The sequence below is a fragment of the Cucumis melo genome, chromosome 5 (genome assembly GCF_025177605.1).
Source record: "Cucumis melo cultivar AY chromosome 5, USDA_Cmelo_AY_1.0, whole genome shotgun sequence".
In the NCBI taxonomy this organism is placed as follows: Eukaryota; Viridiplantae; Streptophyta; class Magnoliopsida; order Cucurbitales; family Cucurbitaceae; genus Cucumis; species Cucumis melo.
In genome coordinates, this window is record NC_066861.1 from 1,669,087 (window position 1) to 1,691,159 (window position 22,073).

Below are 22,073 nucleotides of genomic sequence, written 5' to 3' on the forward strand. Positions count from 1 at the left end.
GAAACTTTGAGTGAAAAGTGAGTAAGAGTGTCTTGAGAGAGTACAAGAATATTTTTCTCGAAAGTATCCATCTTTGTAAGTTTTTATAATAAACGTTTCTTTTTCCAAAAGAATTTGTCTCTCTTTTTTGTGCCAATTTCTTCCAATGCCTCACTTGGTTACATTTCTTTAATATGAAGCTCATTGCCAATTTCTTCCAATCTCCAATTATGTGGAACCCTCTAGTTTTTTTCCAAATACTTATGAACGTTTTATTCAATTTTTGTTTTCAGATATTGTTATCGTTACAAAAATTGTTATTGTCGTTATAGCATGAGAATTATAAATCTGTGACACTAACTATTATTGTTCATAGATATAGATGTCATACCAATTGACCATAAGAAGAGAGTGATATCAACTAACTTGAAGTAAACGATTTCAATTATAATAAAAAAATTATGTTTGCAAAATGCCTCGATAAACGTTCAGTTACGTTCACGATTGAAGTCATTAACCAGATTTTAGTTATGGATTAGTAAACATACCCTTAAAGGGTATAAATCAGGTGAAAAAGAATATAAGAAATGGATTTTAGAGTAAAAGAAGAGTCATAGCGATGAGTCATGAAATTAGACTCTAATACAGCCCACATTATATGTAAATTCGTCACTATTTTGTGCCACATCTAGGGAAAAGATTATTAAACACGGTGAAAACATCATCAACTTTCGAGTCTTATTTGTAAATGTTTGACCAATTTACAAAATCCACCCGAAAAATACAATAGTAGTTGCAATTATGTTCTCAAATTTTCAATAATAACAATTAGATCCTTAAACTTCTAAAAGTGTTAAAATTAGACCATCAAGCTTACGATAGTTATAAAATTTAGACCTACAAATTATGAAAATTATATCCTCAAAAGAACTGTGCATATTTATTTGGATTTAGGATTTGGTTTGAAATAATTTTCAAGTGGAAAAAAAGTGGTCTTAAAAAGTTATTCCCATGGAGATTCTTTTTCATTTTAAGCTGTACTCTTGATTGTCCGATTTTCTGTTGATTGTTCAAATTTTCTCTCCTTTTTGTGGCTGGAGACACAAGGAATATGTGCTACATATTCTGACTAAAAGCAGTAGAGAGAGAAAGAGAGAGAGAGAGAGGAAGAAGCAAAAATAAATGGAGAAGAAATCATTAGTTTTTGAGTCAAGAAGTGTTATGCCCCTTTGTTATCAAAGCCAATATCATGATAATTCATTCATATTGCCTCAAGAATCACATTACTAGCTGTCACGGGCGGCGCAGGTGCTCGTTGTTAGTTTTGGGGATCTCACGCTAACCCAGTTTAAAATTAATACAATGATTTTAGGGAACAAAAAATGGGATCAAAATCTATCAATTAGTACTAACAAAAGAATCACAGCACATCAATCTTAACCAAAATGAAATATTCAGGAATTTCCTATAGAAAGAAAAAAAAAATCAATATCCTAACTTGTTGGTAACCCCTAAAAATCTTCAAAAGAGTTAGGCTTGAATCGTACGCTAATGCCTTTCCTTCAAAGATTGTAATGCCAATAAATGTAATTAGTATCCCTAAGACCTGTCTGTGATCTCTGGTATATAAGCATGAAGATGATGGCATCGGTGCGGAACCGTCTTTAAGTTTGAGAACTCTGTTCCATACTCAGAGCCACTTGTGTGGTTAAACTTGGATTGAGAGAGACGGATGACCTTCATGGTAAGAGATAATTAGCATCAAATTTGGAGAAATGATCATGACTCGGCTAATTGGAAGTTTATCAAACTACAACTCTTCTGTAGAAAAGAACATATGCAGCGGAAGATTTTATCTTGTCTAAGCCAATGGGATAAACATTGCTATCATCGAAGTTGTACCACTGGTCGCCACCTTGCTAGAATAGAAGAAAGAGGGAAAACAGAGAAACGATTAGTACGCCGATAGTTAAAGTTATAATCTACAAGTGATAATATTGATGGTTGATATGAAAAACTGAATAAGTAAACATGTAGAAACCAGACAAGTGGTTGGCAATAGAACTCTCGCTGATGTGGGCTCAAATTTAAAAGAAAAATAAACTAATAAAAGACAACAGGAGGGAAGGGGGGAGAAAAGAATGGCCAGTAGGGGGGGGGGGGGGGGGGGGGGGGGAGACCTGGGAGAGGCAGAATAGATGAAGGAGATAAAGTCGGAGATTAGAAGAAAATAGAGCAGGGCGGGAAAGTAGAGAGAGATCTTCAATTTCAAGGTAGATGTAATTTCATTCTTGCATGCAATGCAATCACCTCTGCCACCATGAACTCGTGAACATGATAACGAAATGCCAACAATCAAGAACTTGCTCCGTGGTAGGGTGCATGGGGCATGGTGGGTTGCCACGCAAACAGATGACAATGTCAGTCTCTATATGAAGAAATTTATCGATTATTTGTTTATGTAAACTCAAGTCTAGGGCGCCCTAAGACTAAGAAAAAATAAACGAGTCCCAGCAGTTACGTTCTGCTCTACTGTTGCATGCACATCAAAGAATGGACTATTGACCGCCCAAATCTTCAAGCACAAAAATTCTCGCATGAACCAACCCCTTGAAGTTCTTGAGCGATCCATTAGCTGGTTATTTCCAACAACAAACGATGACTTGGAGAAGAAAAAAGAAACTAGGACTTAGTCTTTCTATTGACCAATGCTTTTTTACTAGAACAATCTTGCCCAGACAATCAGATTCTCGGTCTGCAAGGTTCAACTGTCTATATGATCATTGGTTACATATTCAACTGACTTGAGGCAGAAATCATTGCCCTATCATTTCTTCTGCCAAACCTTTTATACCAGCAGCAGCATACTATTTCGTATACAAGCTAGGAAAAGTATTAGCAAACTAAGAGTTATAATATCCGCTTTGTACACACAAAATGAACTGATGCAGGAGAACATTAATTATGTGCTAGTCGGTTTTAGCTTCCAATTTAATGATATAGACAAAAGGTAGAAAACCAGAAGAAATGGTGAGGTATATTGGGAAAAGAAAGAGTAACATCACTTACATGGACAAATGCAGTGTAATGGCCACCTCCCATGCTCCCATAGTGATTGCTGACTGCATAAAGCACATATCGAGTACAAGACTGGCCATTCTTATAGGCGATGTACATTGATAAATCCAGATCATCAACAGGAAAGTCAACGTATGCCTCTAGCTTGTTCTTCATGAACCGGCTATATGAGAACCTCTTCAAATGAATAACTAAAATTTCCGGTAATCTCCAAAGATCTAACTTTTTACTGGCTTGACAGTGTTTTTTGCAGCTAGGACAATACCTGAATAAAGGTACATGATATCAAGAAATCAGTACCAGATAAATGCAACTACGAGTATAATAATTAAATTATGAAATGAATGGACTTTCAGATCATATTGTTTTAATTTTTTATTCTTTTTTTTTCCTTTAACAAGAAACAACTCCTCATAGATATAATGAAAAGGAACAAAAATTTAGAAGATACAAGCTCTCCATTGGAGAAAAGAAAAATATAACAAATAAAACCAAAATAGAGATGAACTTTCAAACTTCAACTATTAAAGAAACCCAAAAAACGACCACCATTCGACAGAAGAAAAACAAAAAGCAAACTGAGAACTTTTCGACTTCCAAATTCCAAACGACCAAACCAGAACTATAAAGTTTGTTATGCATATTCTTACTTTTTTTTTCAAATAAGAAAAGTAAAATATAAATGAACTGACCACATGTCTTCGGGACCAAGAGGCTCCTCCTGCAAAAAAGCTTCAAGGCACTTGTATAGAGAAACAGATTCTTGGGGTCTCTTTGCAAAAAAGCTGGATTTGAAAACCTCAGGTAAAGAGGTAAGAAGGTGAGTGTCATAACCCTCAATCTGCTTTTGCGGCCAGGACACGAGCACATATAACCGCTTGCTCTTTTCCGACCCCACTACAAATTCACCAACTTGAATTTCAGAGCCCCTAATAATTCCCTTATCGTCTGTAGTGTAAAATTGTAAATCAGCGTCTGATGGTGAATTACAATTAACTCCATCTTCGATTGTTAAGGGATCAATTACACAAGCCGATGTGGAACTAGTTACATTCTCCACCTCCTTGGTTTTCTCCGTTGCATCAACATCAGAGGTATGGTTTTCTTCCAAAGCATCTTGTGCAGAAACCTGGAAGGGTCTGAGCAACTTTTTGTATATGTCTTTGATATCAGATCCATTAAAGCCACCAGGCAGCTTAGCCACGAGAGGAAATCCAAATGCCTTAAGACTTGTAGTACGTTTCCCATTGATGTACTGCCTGACCAGACAAGAAAAATTAGATTCCAGGCAAGTGAGGAAATATGCAATATGGTTACCAGCATTTGTCTACATAATTGTAACTACAGTCTCGTGGATGCCAATTTGCCACCAGTAGATTAATTGTTTGCTAACAAAATTATTATGAATGATCCAAGAAATAGTTTCTCAAATTGACTACAGTTATCCAGTAAATTCCAATGCAAAATTAAATTTTCAGGAGGCAAATCACATATGTTATCCCAGGAAATTTTAGTCATTGTTATTATTTAATTTTCCATCCTATATAGAAGGGGGAAATTGAATGAACTTTACCGGCCATGGTGAGAGTATCCAAGAGTTGAGTTACAGTCGAAAAGTTTTTTCTTTTTTTGTTGAATGATATATAACCAATTTACCTTACTCTAACTAGCTTAAGATTTTTGGTTGAATTGATGATTTAAGAATGTATCAGAGCAGGTGACCTAGGGAGATTATGTATTCAAGCACCAGTAATGTTATTTCCTCCCAATTAATATTGATTTCCACTTGTTGGGTCTTCTTCATATATTGAGCCCACAGGTGAGGTATGCGTTGAATGATATATAATTAAATTTACCTTAACCTACTAGCTTAAGCTTTTGGGTTGAATTGGAAATTTAAGATTTTTCTATGAAAATGACCACTTGAATTGAGGAAAAATGAAAGAGTCCACGTGCATACAAAAAAATCAAGCCCACAAGAAGAAGAGTTCTATATTAGGTGAAAACAGTTCCTTCCCGTAGAGGTCAAAACTAGTTTACAATGAACTTCATGCACATAAATTTTAAATATTAAATATGAAGTCATGTGAAAACAAGATCAATCAGTTCAGAAATATAAGGCACTTACTCCTCAACCCTTTGATGCATGAACACAGCCAAGGGAATTTGTTCCTCATCTTTTGCTAAGCGATAAGCAACCAATCTGTCACCATCTCTTATCAAGGACAAAGAATCAGCTGGCTCCTCGAGATACCGTATGATGCGGTTGTTGTATACCTGTATAGAAATTCATGAGAACAGAGGTCATTGAGAATAAAGTTGGTCATGCTCTATTATGAAGAAATTAACCCAAAAGTCATCGAAATGCAGCCAAAGTACAACAATTATAATGATATACCTCAGCAACCAATAAAGTCTCATCGGCTTTTAGAGAGCATGCAGTACTAAGGGCTTTTATTAGGTCTTCCCATTTTCCGGACTTGGGAACTGTAACGGTATATGGAGCTGGAGTACTTCCACCAGTGCTCACAACTGTTAAAGTCATTGTTCGCATTGTCGTTGAAGGTAGAGGCAGTGACAAATACATGAATGGATCAAAGGTAGTAGAGACCTTTTTGCAAATGGGACAAACTAATGTTGACTTATATTGACCCTGCAAGGATGCATTCAAACGACAAAAGCCTTGAGACAAATTATATGGAGAAGTTTAAGTTTACTTGCGAGACAAAACTTACGCATTCAAATAGAAAGAGAAAAAAAAAGTAGAACTCATATACAAGTCTGATACCTCGTTGAACATAACTAATAATACTATGAAACAGTAGATTTGATTTAGCAAAAAACGTAAGAGGTTCGTTATCATGCAGGTTTTAAAAGAGCATGCCATTACCATAGGTGAAAGGCAAGTAGTGAAGGTTATACAAGGAAAAAGGAGGGGAGCATACTTGGCACACATCAACAATGATGGAGTCATTGCGAGCCAAATGGTTTTGCCAATATTCATCTGCTACTTCATTGTCAGATCGCCCATCTCCATCCTTGGCTTCTACATAAGGCTTCTTTTTCACACGATTGAGATCCTCGTGAAGTCCGTCCAACAAAAAGGCAAGGAGCTCCTGTAAGAAATATATTGAATCAGACTACAAGAGATTGGATTAAATCCTGTACCCAGAACCCCCTTCGCCCAGAGGAAGGAAATCTAAAACCCTACTTCTGATAGCAAGAAACTTCACTGACTTGTGAATCATGTTGATTGCATCCACTGAATTGAGGAGCAAATCTAGCAAGCTTAGACTTGAACGTTCTTGGTGCCACAGGACTTGCGCCAGGCGCCCATAATTTCCTCAACATATCTCCAAATGCCAAAGCAATCTCCCCCTGAAAAGTTACTGCTTGTTATGAACTTCGATGGAGTGTGGGTGTAGGGACTAATGAAATGATGGTTAGGAACTCAGAGTTGGTAAATATAATTTTGGTTATTACTGTCTGTAATGAATCAGTCACCCTAAACTACAAATTTAGTTAGTGGGTTATACTGGTAACTTTTACAAGCAGTATCTAATCAGCTTTTAGCATGCTTAGGATGCAGGATTGATAATTGAATAAAATTGTCAAAAAGAAAGGGATTTGCTGAGATAAAATGGATCCATGAAGAATTAAAATCACAGAAAGCATACATTCATGCCCAATGGGTTGTCATGGTTTATTTCTCTACCATAGTCACCAAGAAAGTAGTCAACAAGTTTCGGAGTGTGCACTAAGCACTGCAGAGCACTGTTCATGAAACAGGTGTTCCCAAGATTTTGCAAGCCAGTCAATCCTAAAGAACCAGCTTCACGAGAGCTTCCAGAAAAAACTGAAGAATTTACACGGAAGCAGCTAGCACTCCCAGTTCCAGAAGCACCATTCATCACAAGTGAATTAGCAGATGAATTTCCAAGGATAGAATTTGCCAATTCATCCTTTTTCCCTTCTTTGCACTTTATGAAATCTGACAATCCATAAACTTGCAATTCAAGTAGAACCTGTCGAAAATAAAATACAAGAAACAGCATTTCAGAACGAAACATTTATTATCATCTCATCAAGTTCTATCTGAAATCACAAGGCATGCTTGTGAAAATTTCACCTCATGCTATTATGCACTGGGAGAGGGAAAGAACGGTCAAGAAAATTATTTCTAAGAATCTCTGTAATTTTATTTAAACAAAAAAAGAACACTCCTGATCACATCTAAAGTAAGTTAATGTCAGATAAGTTACAAGTAATTATTTGCTCACAGAGTGCATGTCTACTAGAAAAAGACAGTAAAAATGTACCTGCATTGCATTGTTAGACAATGAAAAAAATCTCAATGTTTTCTTCTAAATTTCTTTTCCCGTACTCTAATCAAGAAACCCAGTAGGTTAAATGCAAAAAATCAATGACTCTTGCCTCCTACGAAACCACTAAACCACCCTTACATTTCTACAATGCCATGTTTTAATTACTTTCTTTGAAACACCTTGTTACTCTGTGTGCACTTCACAAACAAAGAAATTCCATTAAGAATTTAAGAACAGTGGAAGGTCACTCTCATGTAGACATGGTATATGAAATAAAAATGGAAAAGAAATAATGTCAAACATCTCATAATTCTGAAGTTTAGATATTATATTATATTTTCAGAAAGGTATTTTGAAAACATGATTCTAATGGAAACACAATCTGACTGTTAATGACTCTTAGAAAAAAACATGAAAAAGAAACTGTTTATGACTACCTCTTGATCTGATTGTCGTTGCTTATTACTGATACTAAAAAGGGAAATTGTATGGCCCGAGAAGTCCCATATTCGCAACTGCACGATACAGCATATCATATTATACATATCTTGATTGTAAACGTTTCCTTTAGGAGATTAAGAAAGCTAGTCATGCTAAAAGAGAAGAAAGATTGTTACCAACTCCGATTCGACATTGAAGAGTTTGCATGCTCTCCTAAATAACTCGACTACATTATCCTGCCAGTATAGAAGAAAACAATAAGGTTTGACTAGCATACATTAGGAAAACATTTTTTTTTCATCATTTTAAGAAAATAAGACTTGAATTCGATCACTTGTGAAGAGAAAAGATCGTTGGTAAATATAAAGACCAAGAGAGAGACTAAGATGGTAAGGGAGTTTTCTCCCCTCTAATACAAATCAGAGTTTCACTTTAAAAGTCGCCCTGGAACTACTAGATGAAGAGGATGGTCCTTACGGAATGGCAAAAACAAAAGACAAATGGAATAATCCTTTTAGAGGCTTAAGACAAGAGGATACAGAAGTGAATATAAGGGTATTCAAATGAGCCAAATTCTGTATTTTTCCCAACGGAAACTCAAGCAAAACAGTAATGGCAACTAAAGACAAGGGGATTTTTACCAACCTCTTAGGAGAACTGAGGTCTGAAAATCAGCAACCTAAGATATAGAAATAATACCCTTTCGTCGAAATGGCTATCAAGATCTCCTAAACAGAATTTAAAACTAGAGAACAAAGTGGTAGTAGCCATACCAAAGGAAAATGGGACAACAGATGGTTCTCTAAAACAAAAGGAAAGCTGACTGTATGCGAGGCTCCTGGCAGAGTTCATCAAAATTAAAATACCACTTGCCACATCATTAAATTCTTAGCAATTATCTAGGAATCACGAACACTTTCGAGAATGATATTCTGGTGGGGGCTCAACCATTATGCCAAAAAATTTCAAGATTCCTCGTGGTGTCGTAGCTTAAAAATTCAAGTATCCAAGATGAGTAGGAGTATACACCAGCTCGAGGAGGGTAGTTCTTGCTCGAAGAAATTTGTTAGAGGTAGAGATAGAGGTTCAAATGCAAATCAATGTGCTAAATGCAATACAGCCACTGAGGAAAGAGTCTTTTGTTTATGAGTTAAACAAGGTGTAATGATGAGATTCGAACATCGGACCTTTTAGTGATGGATAAATGCCTTAACCAGTTCAGCATGCTCGGATTGGGGAAGACAAGAGAGTTTGGAGGTTAGACACTTTTTTTACATACATTTATTAACTTAGTCTTGTGAGCTAATTGCTTCATCACATTTGGGATGCAGAGAGATAACGTGTTAACTAATGTCATAAGGTAAAATTCCTAATTTGGACCTCATGACAAGGTTAACAACCCTGTTGAGACCACAAAGCACGTCTTAGAACGTTAGTAGGAAAATAGTGGAAATATTACTGGTCGCATACGTGAAATTACGTAGAATTTGCATTCACAATTATAAAAAGAGAGCAGGCAATTTCTAGAAATAGGTCGTGGTGAAATCCATGTTCTCAAGGTGTTGGGAAGCTTGTAATTTCTGTCTTAATATTGATACAGTTTTCTGTCCATTTCCATTTCAATTGTTCGTTCTATCAAAATGCCCAACCATAGTTTCAAGCCCAAGTTGCTCCACCTAGCGCATGGAAGCAGAGGATTTGAAAGAGATTCATTTTGAAACAAATGTTTCACCACCTACTTGAAAAAACGATCCTTCAGTATAAAGAGGTTACCCATTAAACCTACACGCAAGAGTCCACCTGCTATGGTGCTATAAACGAAGCATTTAATCCGTTGAAATTTATTCAATAATTCAAAGATATACCATCACACGATGCAAAATAGTATAACTGACTTGAAAGTTAATTTTAAAAAAATGTCCCAAGCATAACCAGGAATTCAAACTAGTTTACATGCACCGTGAATTCTCATGGAACTACTGTTGGCATGATAATGTTTCTGAGTGAATGAACTCATGAACTAGTAAACGTATAGTCATAGGCAGGTAGCTACTAAGATGTAAATTGAACCCCTCAAAATATTTGAGATAAGAATTTGCCCGTTAATTGGTAATTCAATAAATAACTGTGAATGCTAAATTGTCCTCAAAGGCTCAAACTATACTTATAGTCCTAGAATCAAAGATTAATAAATTTTGATATGGTAATGAAGTGACCTTTTTGCTTATTCTCACTCCCAATAAATTTGCCTCCCGTTGAATAGAAAGCCTTAGTTGCAAAGGATAAACATCTGCTATATTATCTTCTGCAACGGAAAAGCTACCACCATTCCTCGTTGAAGACTTGGAATCACTATGCCTACACCACAAACCGTAAGGAATCCAATTCAGCCGTAAAGAAAGCATTTGCGCATGAATTTGATTCGTGGTTGCAAGGAAGAACACGTCATCTTTTTATATATATATATATGGGATAAGGAAACCAGGAAACAATATATTCAAAACAACAAAAGGGGAAACAGCCTAAGGGCTTGGGATTGAGGAAACCCCTACTCAAACAACAAAATTGAATAAAAAGAAAAACCTTCCAATTTCTAATAATCAGACTATAACTACACCCAGAAATCTTTTTGACTTAGAGCACGTCATTCTTAATAACGTGATTAGCTAACAAGAAACAGGAAACGCCTAGACTTAAATAGCTAAGTAGTAAAAGTAAATAAGTAAAATTTATTTTAGGGGAACAAAATAAATCAAGACAAACCCGTGCAATCAGAAAGTTCACAGGAATCTGAAGTGTTAATAGTTCCAAACATATTTGGCAAAGAAAGTTACCTAAAGTGCTACTAGAATAGGAGCTTTTTTAGGAAACAATTTCCTAGATGTATGAAAATGCGGTAAGTGTTCGAGGTCATGGAGCTCGAGAAAGATTTTTTGTCTTTTGGAAAACTGAATTACCTACTCTTCAATGCATAACTCAGTTTGATATGAAAGATAATAATATATTCCATTCAGAATAATACAATTATTGTTTTTCTAGAAACACTGTAATTATTGATTGGAATGATTGAATATAAGCAATCCAATATCCGCTTTTCAAGATATGCAATGTAATCAACTCAACTACCCCATCAGAAATAATTCAAATATTTAAATAAGTCGTGACATAGCACTCACCATTTAAGTGCCTCCACCCACATTTCTCCAGACACCAACGCGTAGTCCCTCCCTGAAATGCCCACTTCACCATTTTCACTATTCTGCGAAGAATCCTCCTCTCTTCTCAAATTAAACACAAGATCCGAGCTGAAAATACTGTTAATGATCTTCAATGGTCCAGCATACGACGAACCCGGCGATGCCAAGAACGGAAGCCCTCTCTTCCCATCAGCATCACCAGTTAAAGAATCCTGCGCATCCTTCCACCACCTGAACAATTCAAATCGCAAAAACTCTTTAGACACACCGCCTTCCCATTCTTGTCACGAGGGCACCCTTAAAAACAGTTCAAAACAGTAAAAATATGCTTCATCTAAACTAAACTACATAACTTAAAACATCAAAACGCACTCGGTATCCAACTACTTTCACATTTCGGCAAAAAAATTCTGGACTAAACGAATAGATTAGACAATGGAGTTGGCGCAATTCGAGTTTCCAATAGAGATGTAATTCAGATTTGTACGAAAAAAAAATAGGAAGCAGGAAATCGAAGTGTGGAACAATGAATCTACCTGTATGGAACGAAGTAGACTCGCTGATCGGTATCTGAGTCGAGATGCAAGGAGGATGAAGAGAGATCTTCAGACAAAGCGGCCATGGCAAAGAAGGTTGAAGAGGAGAGTTCAGAAACTAGTTGTGGAGAGGTAGATCATTGCAGAGAGAGAGAGGAAGAGAGAGAGAGAGAGAGAGAGAGAGAGACAGACAGAGGAAGAGAAAATGGCGGATTTGAAGAGAAACAAGTGGAGCTTTTGTGTGAAGAGGATTGGAGGAGGAGGAGAAGGAGGGGAAAATAAAAAATAAAATATATATATTTCTTCTTTCACAAATGCAATTTTCCAATCTTGTGGTGCCAAATTGTGAACTTTTATATATAAATACATACATATATATATATATATATGGAATTTATATTGTATATACAAAAAAAAAAAAAAAGTAATTAGACACATTCCCAAACCAAATGCTTTTGTAAAATGGGTCGGAAATTATCGTAAATAATAAAATTCGTAAAAATATTTTAAAAAAGGTAGACTTACAGTGATTCGTTCACTTTTATTACTGTTTATAGATGTATTGATAGAAATTTATTAGTGGTTATGATTATGTATCATTGATAGAGTCTACAATGTTACTATCTTTATAAATATTTATATTCATTTAATTATTGAAATTATTTATGAAATATAGTAAAGTTTTAGATCTATTGACGTGTCTGTCGTGGTCTATTATCGATAAAATCTGAAATTTTATTATATTTTGATTTATTTTGTTATATTTGAAAATATGACATTTTACGACAATCATCTCTCTAAATTAAATTAGAATATTGTTGAATAAATAAGAATCTGACTTTTGTCATTTATAATAATTATAATATTTTTTTTTAAGGTTAGAATATGATTTTAGTTTTCATAAGAATGGAAACTAAGAGAATATGGCAGCTTTTGACAAATACGAGATGGGTAGGAGATTTGAAAGAAAAGCTTTGAGACAGCACAATAATGCAATCTAAGTCGCCAACCATCTCTTTAAATACAAACTCAATTTTCATTTTAGTGAAAGGAAAATTGTCATACTTTATAGAAAATAATAAATATGATAAATTGTTTTTCTATGAAGTATAAAAAAAAAAAAAAAAAGAGTTTCTATTTTTGAAGAATATTCTTTTATTGAATGTACTTTATAAAATTAAACATTCAAAAATTCACCAATTAAAATTAAAATTTATTATAAAAAATGATATTTTAATGTTGTATGAATTTCTTTGTATAAAGAATAGTAAAATATTAAAATTATTTATAAAATATAACAAAATTCATCGAACATTACTTAATTCGTTTGAAAATTTCACTATATTTTGTAAATAGTTTCATTTATCGTATTATTCATAACAATTCTCTTAAACGGAAAGTAAATACTAAGTTTCATTTTCACGTGTGGTGATTTTTCTATTCTTTTTTTTAAAAGGTAATTAGATGGCAATGCATCGGAGTTTTTATTTTCAAAAAATATATATATATCACTATAACATAAGGAAAATTTTACTATTTTGCTATATTCAAAAATATTTTCAACAGTTTTATCATTTTTTAAAAAATTTGTGTTTCCTTAGTTTACATTTACCTTTCTAATATTTTAAATGATAAAAATTTTAATAAACGTGAAATGTTTTTTCCGAATATTATATTATTCTTCTTTTATTTTCTTTTGAAAAAGATAGTTATAGGATTTATAATTTTTTGTAAAAATAGAATATTAGGAGTTTTTCTTGCTGTGGAATCATAAAATCCATTTTTATCTGAAAACTCATTTTTTAGATTTTTTTTTTAAATAAAAAATTTTGAAAAACTATTTACACTAAATAGAACAAATCCACTATAGATAAAAAACTTTACATTTGATTTTTTTATAAAATATTAATATTTTGTCAAATGTTCTATTTATTATGATTTTCATATTTTTTAATAAAAAAATGTTCTAAATGGTAGAACTACGGATAATACTTATAAATGTAGCAAAATTTCATAGTCTATGGACGATAGAAAATGATAGTTGTTGATAAACATCTATTAGTGATATTTTGTTATACTTATAAATATTTTAGTTTACTTTGTTATATTTAAAAACAGTTATGTTTTTTTATCTTAAAGCTATAATTTAATTATTATTTTTACCGACAAACTTTTATGGTTTATTAAAAGGAAAATGTCAAAAGTAGAACATTCGACAAAATATTTACACTTTATACAAAAATCAAGTGTAATAAATTTTGTCTTTTACTGGTTTTGTTTTATGAAGGTAAATAATCTATCAATTTTTTTTTTACTTCTAAAAAACCCGAAAAGCTTGTGGATAGAATTTGCAATAAAATGCAACAAATAATGTAAATTTTAAATTTAAATTTAAAAAAAAGTTGTAATTTTGATATAATGTTTTAAAAATAAAATTGATAAAAATACATATACATCTTAAAAATAAATATGAAGCTAAAATATTTTCTTTTATTGTCAATCATATTGTGGGGAATTTCCTAAATTTAATCTTTTAACCATCGGAGGATGGGACATTGGTGTATGGAGGTTGAACTTAAAAGATTAATATTTGGGTAATTAGAATGGATAGCAATTGTTAGAATAATTATTAACTATGTAGCAACATTTTAAAAAAATTGCAATTATAGCAAAATCTATCGTTGATAGACTCCTATAGTTTATCAGTGATAGACCAACATTTGCTACATGGTCTATCGGTAATAGACTCCTATCATTGATAGATTTTGACAAATTTTGCTATATTTGCAATTTTTTTAAAATGTTGCTATATACTTAATTATTTTGAATATAATTGCTAAATTTGCAACTGTCTCATTATATTTTGATTAAGTTTTTGCTATTATAAATACAGCAAAATACGATATTGATAAACTGCCATCACAAATAAATGTTAATAAATATCAGTATATATCACAATCAATTGCTTATAGACTATAAAAATTAATTATATTTGCGTAGATTTTTAATTATTTTGTTATTTAAGACAACATCCCTTACTAAAGAAAAGAAAGTTGAATCATTGTGTTTAGGTTAAATTAAAAGAAATAATAATAATAATTGACCATCCACCATCAATAATTTGTATACAAATTAGGGAATGAACATAGGATTCTATTTGGCTTCTAATAGAAATAGGTGAAAGAAAAAAGTGAATGGCATCCAATTCTCAAATAACCAACACATACCATTTATGGTTTCTCTCATGTTTATTCAATCTTAATCCCCATTATTTAAAAAGAAAAGATCTTAAATTTACTCGTTGTATTTTCTAGCATGTTTACTCTCAATTTTGAAAATATTAAAATATCATTTTAGTCCCTATAATTTATAGTTTATTTAATCTTAGTCCATATACTTTCAAATATTCAATAGATTATTTTATTGGCATTTTCACTATAAATTTTAAAAATACTTAATCAATTTCAATAGAAATTAACTTCGAAAGATAAAACTTAAATACTACAATTATTTAAAAGTACAAGGACTAAAATTGAACAAACTTCAAAATACAAGAATCAAAACGATATTTTAACCTTATGAAAACGCGTTCACCTATCGTGTACTTTATTGCATACAAAATGAACGAACATTAATATTAAACGGTTGAATTTAAGATTAATTAAAAAAGTTGAAACCGAAAAATACAAAGACTAAAATGAAAAAGAAGAAGAAAGAGAAAAGTGAGACCACCTGGTCAAGATCTGGCCGAGGCAAAGGAAAATGTACACAACCACATGCCATGTGATGTTGCCATTGGAACATAACCTAAAGTAACAAACAAAGAATATTTATACGGAAAAAACAAAGCATTATACATTGAATAAGTGCTTTTCCTAAAAAGATACTCATTTATACATATGCATATTCTTTTAGATAGTCTTTATACTTATACTCGTATTATCTTCTAATTCAAACATGTTATGAGTTATCACATGCAGCCTCTAATATTTTAATTTGTACATGTAAACAGATTCAAAAGACTAATCAAAACCCACAAAAGTAGGATTGTTCAACTTGTTAGTAGCCAAAAGATAATAGCGAGTATAAAAGTATTAACTACTAGGTCATACTATACTCGAACTTGAGAAATTGGTAGAATTAGCAAAATTTAGAATATCCAAGTTGTTAATTAGTGGATAACGTAATTTTTATTTACTAATCGAAATAGGAAAGAATTTTTGAATGAAGATATTTGATAAGCATGAGGTTTTTAATTCAGAACTAATTGAATAAGGAAAGTAACTCATCAATTTCTTAAGAACTTTGAAATCTCAACAAAATATAGATAAAAAGTGGTAGAAGAAAAACATATAATTTATAAACTAATTGGGGGGGGGGGGGGGGGGGGGGAAGTTATTTTTGCAATCATATAAATAATGTATGGAGCCTTTTCCACTCGTAACTAATAAAATCATCCTCGAAAAAATGGTGTAAGAATTAAAGGATATTTTCAAAATAAAGTAGAAAATTACAAAAACTGCAGAAAACAAATCAAAATATACCAAAATTTTAGATTTTATGATATATTTTGATTCATATTAACATATTTAAAAATGTCTCAATAAAGTACCTAATTCAAGGGTATTTTCTATAATTTAAACGATATTTGTTCGTAAACTAATAGAGAATATACCATTGAGGAAAGGAAACCATGCACACTCGAATAAAGTAAACTTTTATGTAAAGCACTAAAGAAGAAGCTTTTATATAAAGTGGCAACGTAATCCCAATAAAAGCTCATCAATCAGATCATGGAAATAGGAAAGCCACTATTTTCTAACTCCAAAGCAGCTAAAAAAATGGAGGTTATGCTACAATTTAAACGTTGATTGGTTCATCAAGTCGACAAAAACTGGGATCTAGAGATATCATAGATCATGGAGCTTTATAGAGAGAGAGGACATGCAACATAAAAATGCACAACTTTATGATGAAAAATACAAACTAATAGGTGTTGGTTAAGGAAGCCTAATCGAACAAATTTTAAAATGCGTAATTTATAGCGAAAATACAGCACTATCATTAGTTATGGGAGCCTATTCCACATGAAGGATAAAGCAGCAAGCATATCTAATGAAAGCAACTTTGATTAGTAGTACCGTGAGACAGTGTCGTAAACTCGGCCCCCTGGATAGGAACCTCTAGGATCCAAATTAGGATCCCGCGCAGAATTCCCAAGAAATCGAGCTCGTTCTCTGAAGGAATCAAAGTGTTCTGATTCATAATTTTGATGGGCTTGTCCAGAAGCAGCTAAGTTTGTAACTCCACTATTGCCACGAGGATCACCTGGGCCAATGCCCCCATTCGGGTAATGGTCCATTATTCCCTTCTGGTATTGATGTTGCCGTGCAGTTGATTCCCTACGTAGTAGCTCATCACGACGACCAGCATGTCGAACTCGAAGTGCTGCTAATTGTTCCTCGTACTGAGCATTGATTGCCAAAATTCTCTGAAGATATGCATCAAAATGAGTCTGATCAGTAAAGATGATTGAAAAACGAGAATGCAATTAGTGACTTAGGAATATGCAAATATACCTCTCTATGTCTAGCATTTTCCTCATCCTCTGCATCATTTTGCTCCTTAGTCAATTTAATGATATCATCAATAAATTTCTGCTCGAGACCGTCAAAGTTCTGTGGCAGTGGACCGTCTCCAAACCTACTTTCCATGTTTTTTCCATGAGATTGAGATCTGGGGTCGCTGTTGCTTCCTTTCTCAAGACCCAATTTTGGGTTAGGTCTCTGACTTTGAAAGTAAGATCTTGTGGCATCACCCCCTTGACCTTGACCTATGTTAAACAAACATATTTCTCAGTACAGAAATTCCAAAAACTTCGTTGAACAAGACAAAGCAGAAATCCTTCACATGGGAGAAGAGAATAAGCATCTCAATAAAGGGAAATATACAAGGGGAAAGGTGAAAAAGAATTTAAGATAACAATGACTAAAAATCTTCTCTATCAATGAAGAGTTAAACGCTTGATATTATGAGGAGTATCACAAATCACCCAACCATTATCATAAAATGGATATACTGTTTTGGCATCAATTAATCATTTTATTTTTGATAACCACATGTGTGGATCCCTAGCTAATTCAACTATCTACAGGCCATCATCTGACCTCCGCTACAAATGTATTTTTTGCAACAAATCCAACAGTACTTGGAGTAAAAACAATTCCCATTTCAAGGTAACATAAAAAAACAGGAGGAAATGAAACGACAGATAAAATTCACATGCCCACCAAGTACAGCCAACAAACATTAAAACCATTCAATGGACAGGTTTGAAGAATAATAGTTCTATTCCTTTTTCCTTAACGGTCTGATAATTCATCTTATATCCCAGAACTATATCGTGTGAAAGTAAAATTTATACGAATGTAACCTAGTAGACTAATGGATGGGTATTGGGTATTGGGTATGGACCCAACAAAAGGACAGAAATTACAAACCAAGCATAGCTCAACTAAATAAAACGTTGAACTTCACCAAGAGGTAAAAGGTGTAAAATCTTCCTGCTTCTCAATGTTGTGTCGAATTTAAAAAAAAAAAAAAAAACAAAAGAATCGAAGAAGGTTTAAACGGATTTCAAAAAACAAGTACCTAATATGGTTTATATATCATCATCTAGAAAAAGGATGTTTGTGATGTACAACTGCAAAAAAACCTTTTGAGGAAAACAGGTGCAAGCAACTATAAGTGTCAGGAGTAGCTATATGTTAATGCTTGCCTTCATTGAACATGTGAGAGGTCATAGAATTTGGCATCTTCGACTCATCTCTTTCCCATCTCCATTGATCCTCATTTTTTGAAGCTACATACGAATGCTCTCTCTCGGGAGTGAAGGCTTCCAGCCGTCCTTCAAAAGGATCAGGGTGGCTTTGTTCCACCATTTGACTGGGAACATGATGCATTTGAGAAACTGAATATGCGCCTAGTCCTGAATCAGAATATTGCCCCTGCTGTCTCATAGTTACGAACACCTGTAAAAACAACCGAAAATTACAACATCATATCAATCAAAATTTGGAAATCAACCATTCACAAGTTTCAGTCACATTTTCAATGAGATCATACATATCAATCAAAAATTGAAAACAAACCAATCCCAATCCCAATCCCAATACCAGGACCACTCAAAATGAACAATCAAAATGGATAAGTTTTGAGTAAGCTCACGTGAATGGACTTGAATCCAGACAACAAATTACAAAAACATCATAAAAAGCACCTCTCTTTCGATAATTTGATGGCAAAATAACAAGAACACGTACTGTTTATGAATGTGATAGCAAAATAACTAATTACAGTTCGTAAGTGAAAATTTAAGAGACACGATTTCAACAAGTGGGCAGGCACAAACACATAATTAGGTCCTTCTGTGCCTTCAAGAACCCTCCAATTCATTAGCTTCCCAATACTCGAATAAAATATTGTTCCTTTCCGAGCTGCCACGCAACCTAGATACTTTTAAAACATAATTCTCAAACTCATATAATTTAAACCGAACCAAAGTAACTAACAGACCAAAATGTTAAGCATTCCTGAAACTGAAGTGGGCGTGACGCCATATCCAGATACTTCAAAGCTACCTCACTCTCATAAAGTTATACACACGAAATCTTGCACAAACAACAGTTTCGAAACCTTGAAAGATAAAAACAATTAAATAAAAAACGCGAATTCATGGAGGAAGAAGCTGCATATGACCAACTAAAAGCCCTAATCATAGTTTTAGACGTGTGGAATGAGACGAAACAGTTTCGATCAAACGTCAGAGGAAATTTAAAAATCGGGACAGCTTTGTACCTAATTGATCTTTTTTTGTAATGGTGGAAATTATCCTCTCCAGATTGGAATCAAAGCTCGAAAGCGTCTTCGTTGAAACTTGAAATGAGATGCCAGATGAGAACGATCCAGTTCGGGTTGTATCGGATCCGAAACGCGCCCGAGATTGTGACCCGATGTAACAAAACCCTCTGCCTTGGAGCACTTGATTTGTTGAAGAGTCCTTATGAATATAATTTCTACCAAGTCCTTCTTTTCAAAATTGGCTAAATTATAGAAAATTTCTTCCAACCCTAATCTTTGTATCAAATTTGTAAATGTTTACAACATACTCTTAAATTTTTTAAATTTATTCCAAAGTTTTGTTTAAAAAAATATTCTTGAACTACTAAAATGTTTTATAAATATCCTAGTCCTCAAAATAAAAATCAAAGTTTTAAATTAATTTTATATTTTTAAATTTCCATCGATATAGGAATATTTGATATTTTCACATTTATATGCATTCGAATTTAATAGAAGGAGTAAACCCATATTTTTGTTACAGAGTAGAAAATCCATAAATCACACAAAATAAACATGAAAATAACACTAATATAAATAATGTGTATGTTTACTTATTTGAAAATAGTAAAATATTTATTTAGTAATTTAAAATTATTTTTTGAAATTGTTGTTTTTATAACTTTTCATAAATATTCGTAAAATCGAAATTTCTGTAAAATTAAAACTTTGATATATCAATCGGCATCGATATTTTAAACATTGGTTAAAACACGAAATTCTACAAAAACTCACGAAGTTTTAAAAAAATTCTTAAATCATCCTAAAATAATAATCAGTCAAATAAAAAAAATCACACATTTATATATCTATCATACTATCCCTATGTTTTTATAATCAAACACATTTTTCTATGTAACAATTAGTTGTATGTTAATTACAACAATAACTATTGAAATAGATTGGATTGGCGATCTATCACTGTTAATAGTAAAATAAATTTAAAACTATTGTTTTAACTTAAAATTTTGATTCTGATTTTACTTAGTGAGAAAATTGGTGTACAATTTTGATCAAAAAGAGTATTTCTTAACCCTTCTTAAGCTCAATGCTAATTTTGAAGCTTTTCAATAGTTCAATATATTTTTTAAATAAAACTTTACGGTTTTCTTTCAAAACTAACAATAAGAGTATTTTTGAACCATTTTAGAATATTAATGGCATTTTTTAAAACTTTTGAAAATTTATGGATATTTTTTTATATATACATCAAAGTTGAGGGACATTCTTTATAATTCAGCCCTTCAAAATTATTTCTATTTAATTCTATATTTTAAATAGAGAAAAATATGTTAGATTGTCCTTGACGGTAAGTTTTTAAATTGAAGAATGCTTTCAATTAGAGTAAATAGAGCAACTTATTTATAAATATAACAAAAATCATGGTTATAATAGATAATTATCATGGTTATTATAGACAATTAATGACCTCCCATGATTGATAATTATCAATGTCTATCTCCTAATAGTGAGATAATAATAGATTTCTATCGATGCATACTGTTTTTATTTTATGTAAATTCATACGACCCTTTCATTAATAATTAACTCCACTCTCTCGTTTCCCTTTCTCTTTTCTCACTATTTCTCACTTCTCCATTTTTCCAAGGTCTGTATTACTTACTCCCCTTTTTTTTCTCAATCCCCCATCTCTTCTCAAATCTGTCCTCTGTTCCTCATTCTCCCCTTTCTCCTCTCCTTTGTCACGGTTGCTCGTTTACTCATTCCTCCTCTGTCACTGTTCATCACTCCTCTCTATCTTCTTCCACCTACTTTCTCCGTGTTTTCCTTATCCGAATCACTCCTCACTCCCTTCTTTCATCTACTTTGTCGGTGTTTTTCTTATCTGAATCGCTCATGTTCCTCTTTTCTTCCGTGTACTTTCTCTCTTTCCATTTTCCAAATAGCTCATCTCCGTCTCAAATCGTTGGCCGAAACCCTCAAAACTTACCTTTTTAATTCTTCTTCTTCCCACCATTTTCTTCATCCAAAATCCTTCTCTCTTCTTCTCTCACAAATTCCCTTCTCAACTTCATCGTCCGAAGACACAATCTCTCCCATGGTTTATGCTAGCTCACATCACTCTCCTCAAGTTTCTTTTCAATCACCAACTGAATTTCGTACCCGTCGTTCCTCACAATCTGATCCCTCATCGCCGCCGCCATCTCCGAACGAACTCTACCCTAACTCCATTTCCTTTCGCCTCGGTTTCTTCCTCTCCCTATTGTCACCGTTGGCCATTTCTATCATAGCCGCCGCCCCATCTCACACAAGGAACTGGAGACTATGCTTTCTTCTTGCTTTGATTCGACGTTGCCGGACCGCTTTCCCCGAGGAATGTGAATTCCATTTATTAACCAAATTCCCATTGTTTGAAGTTGAAATCGCCGGAGAAATTGAAGGAAGAAATTTGATATTCTCTGCATGGATTGATAAAATCAAATTAAATATGAATTTATTATCGTTAATTAATTTGAAAATTTTCTTCATTTTTTAAATCATTATAAATTATTATTTTATACTATTTTTATCAATGGGAAAAGTAACACAAAAATCCAACCACCAAATATGTGAATATATTTTAACCCAATAGTTTCTTATTTTGAGTAAAGATGTTG

The 22,073-nt window shown here is 33.1% G+C and overlaps 2 protein-coding genes across 3 annotated transcripts; both read right to left on the minus strand.

Annotated features, from left to right (window-relative positions):
• Positions 1–1,207: 1,207 nt before the first annotated feature.
• Positions 1,208–11,833, minus strand: LOC103491441 (ubiquitin carboxyl-terminal hydrolase 8). Of its 2 annotated transcripts, XM_008451384.3 has the most exons (13): positions 11,557–11,833; positions 11,000–11,251; positions 10,040–10,181; positions 8,000–8,059; positions 7,820–7,897; positions 6,735–7,082; positions 6,295–6,435; positions 6,003–6,173; positions 5,456–5,710; positions 5,186–5,334; positions 3,750–4,316; positions 3,049–3,322; positions 1,208–1,898 (listed from the first exon to the last, which is right to left on the minus strand). In XM_008451384.3, exons 1-13 carry the CDS (start codon positions 11,640–11,642, stop codon positions 1,785–1,787), a joined length of 2,637 nt encoding a protein of 878 aa, XP_008449606.1. In that variant the 5' UTR covers positions 11,643–11,833; the 3' UTR covers positions 1,208–1,784. The 2 variants fall into 2 exon arrangements, with proteins under 2 accessions (XP_008449606.1, XP_008449607.1); XM_008451385.3 differs by lacking the exons at positions 10,040–10,181; positions 11,557–11,833 and having other exon boundaries at positions 11,000–11,149.
• A 3,230-nt stretch (positions 11,834–15,063) lies between these two features.
• On the minus strand, positions 15,064–19,384 carry LOC103491440 (uncharacterized). Its single transcript, XM_051085123.1, has 5 exons — positions 19,132–19,384; positions 18,335–18,587; positions 17,136–17,389; positions 16,698–17,047; positions 15,064–15,363 (listed from the first exon to the last, which is right to left on the minus strand). The coding sequence occupies exons 1-5, from the start codon at positions 19,144–19,146 to the stop codon at positions 15,249–15,251; spliced, it is 987 nt and encodes a 328-aa protein (XP_050941080.1). The 5' UTR covers positions 19,147–19,384; the 3' UTR covers positions 15,064–15,248.
• Between the last annotated feature and the right edge of the window lie 2,689 nt (positions 19,385–22,073).

Coding starts and splice junctions, on each gene's coding strand:
- LOC103491440 (XM_051085123.1), bottom strand. Junction 17,048..17,135: donor AAAATGCTAGACATAGAGAG/GTATATTTGCAT, acceptor GCATATCTTCAG/AGAATTTTGGCAATCAATGC. Junction 15,364..16,697: donor GTTTACGACACTGTCTCACG/GTACTACTAATC, acceptor TTGTTACTTTAG/GTTATGTTCCAATGGCAACA.
- LOC103491441 (XM_008451384.3), bottom strand. CDS start 11,642: ATGGCCGCTTTGTCTGAAGATCTCTCTTCATCCTCCTTGCATCTCGAC. Junction 10,182..10,999: donor TGGGTGGAGGCACTTAAATG/GTGAGTGCTATG, acceptor TTTGTGGTGTAG/GCATAGTGATTCCAAGTCTT. Junction 6,436..6,734: donor ACAACCCATTGGGCATGAAT/GTATGCTTTCTG, acceptor GTAACTTTTCAG/GGGGAGATTGCTTTGGCATT.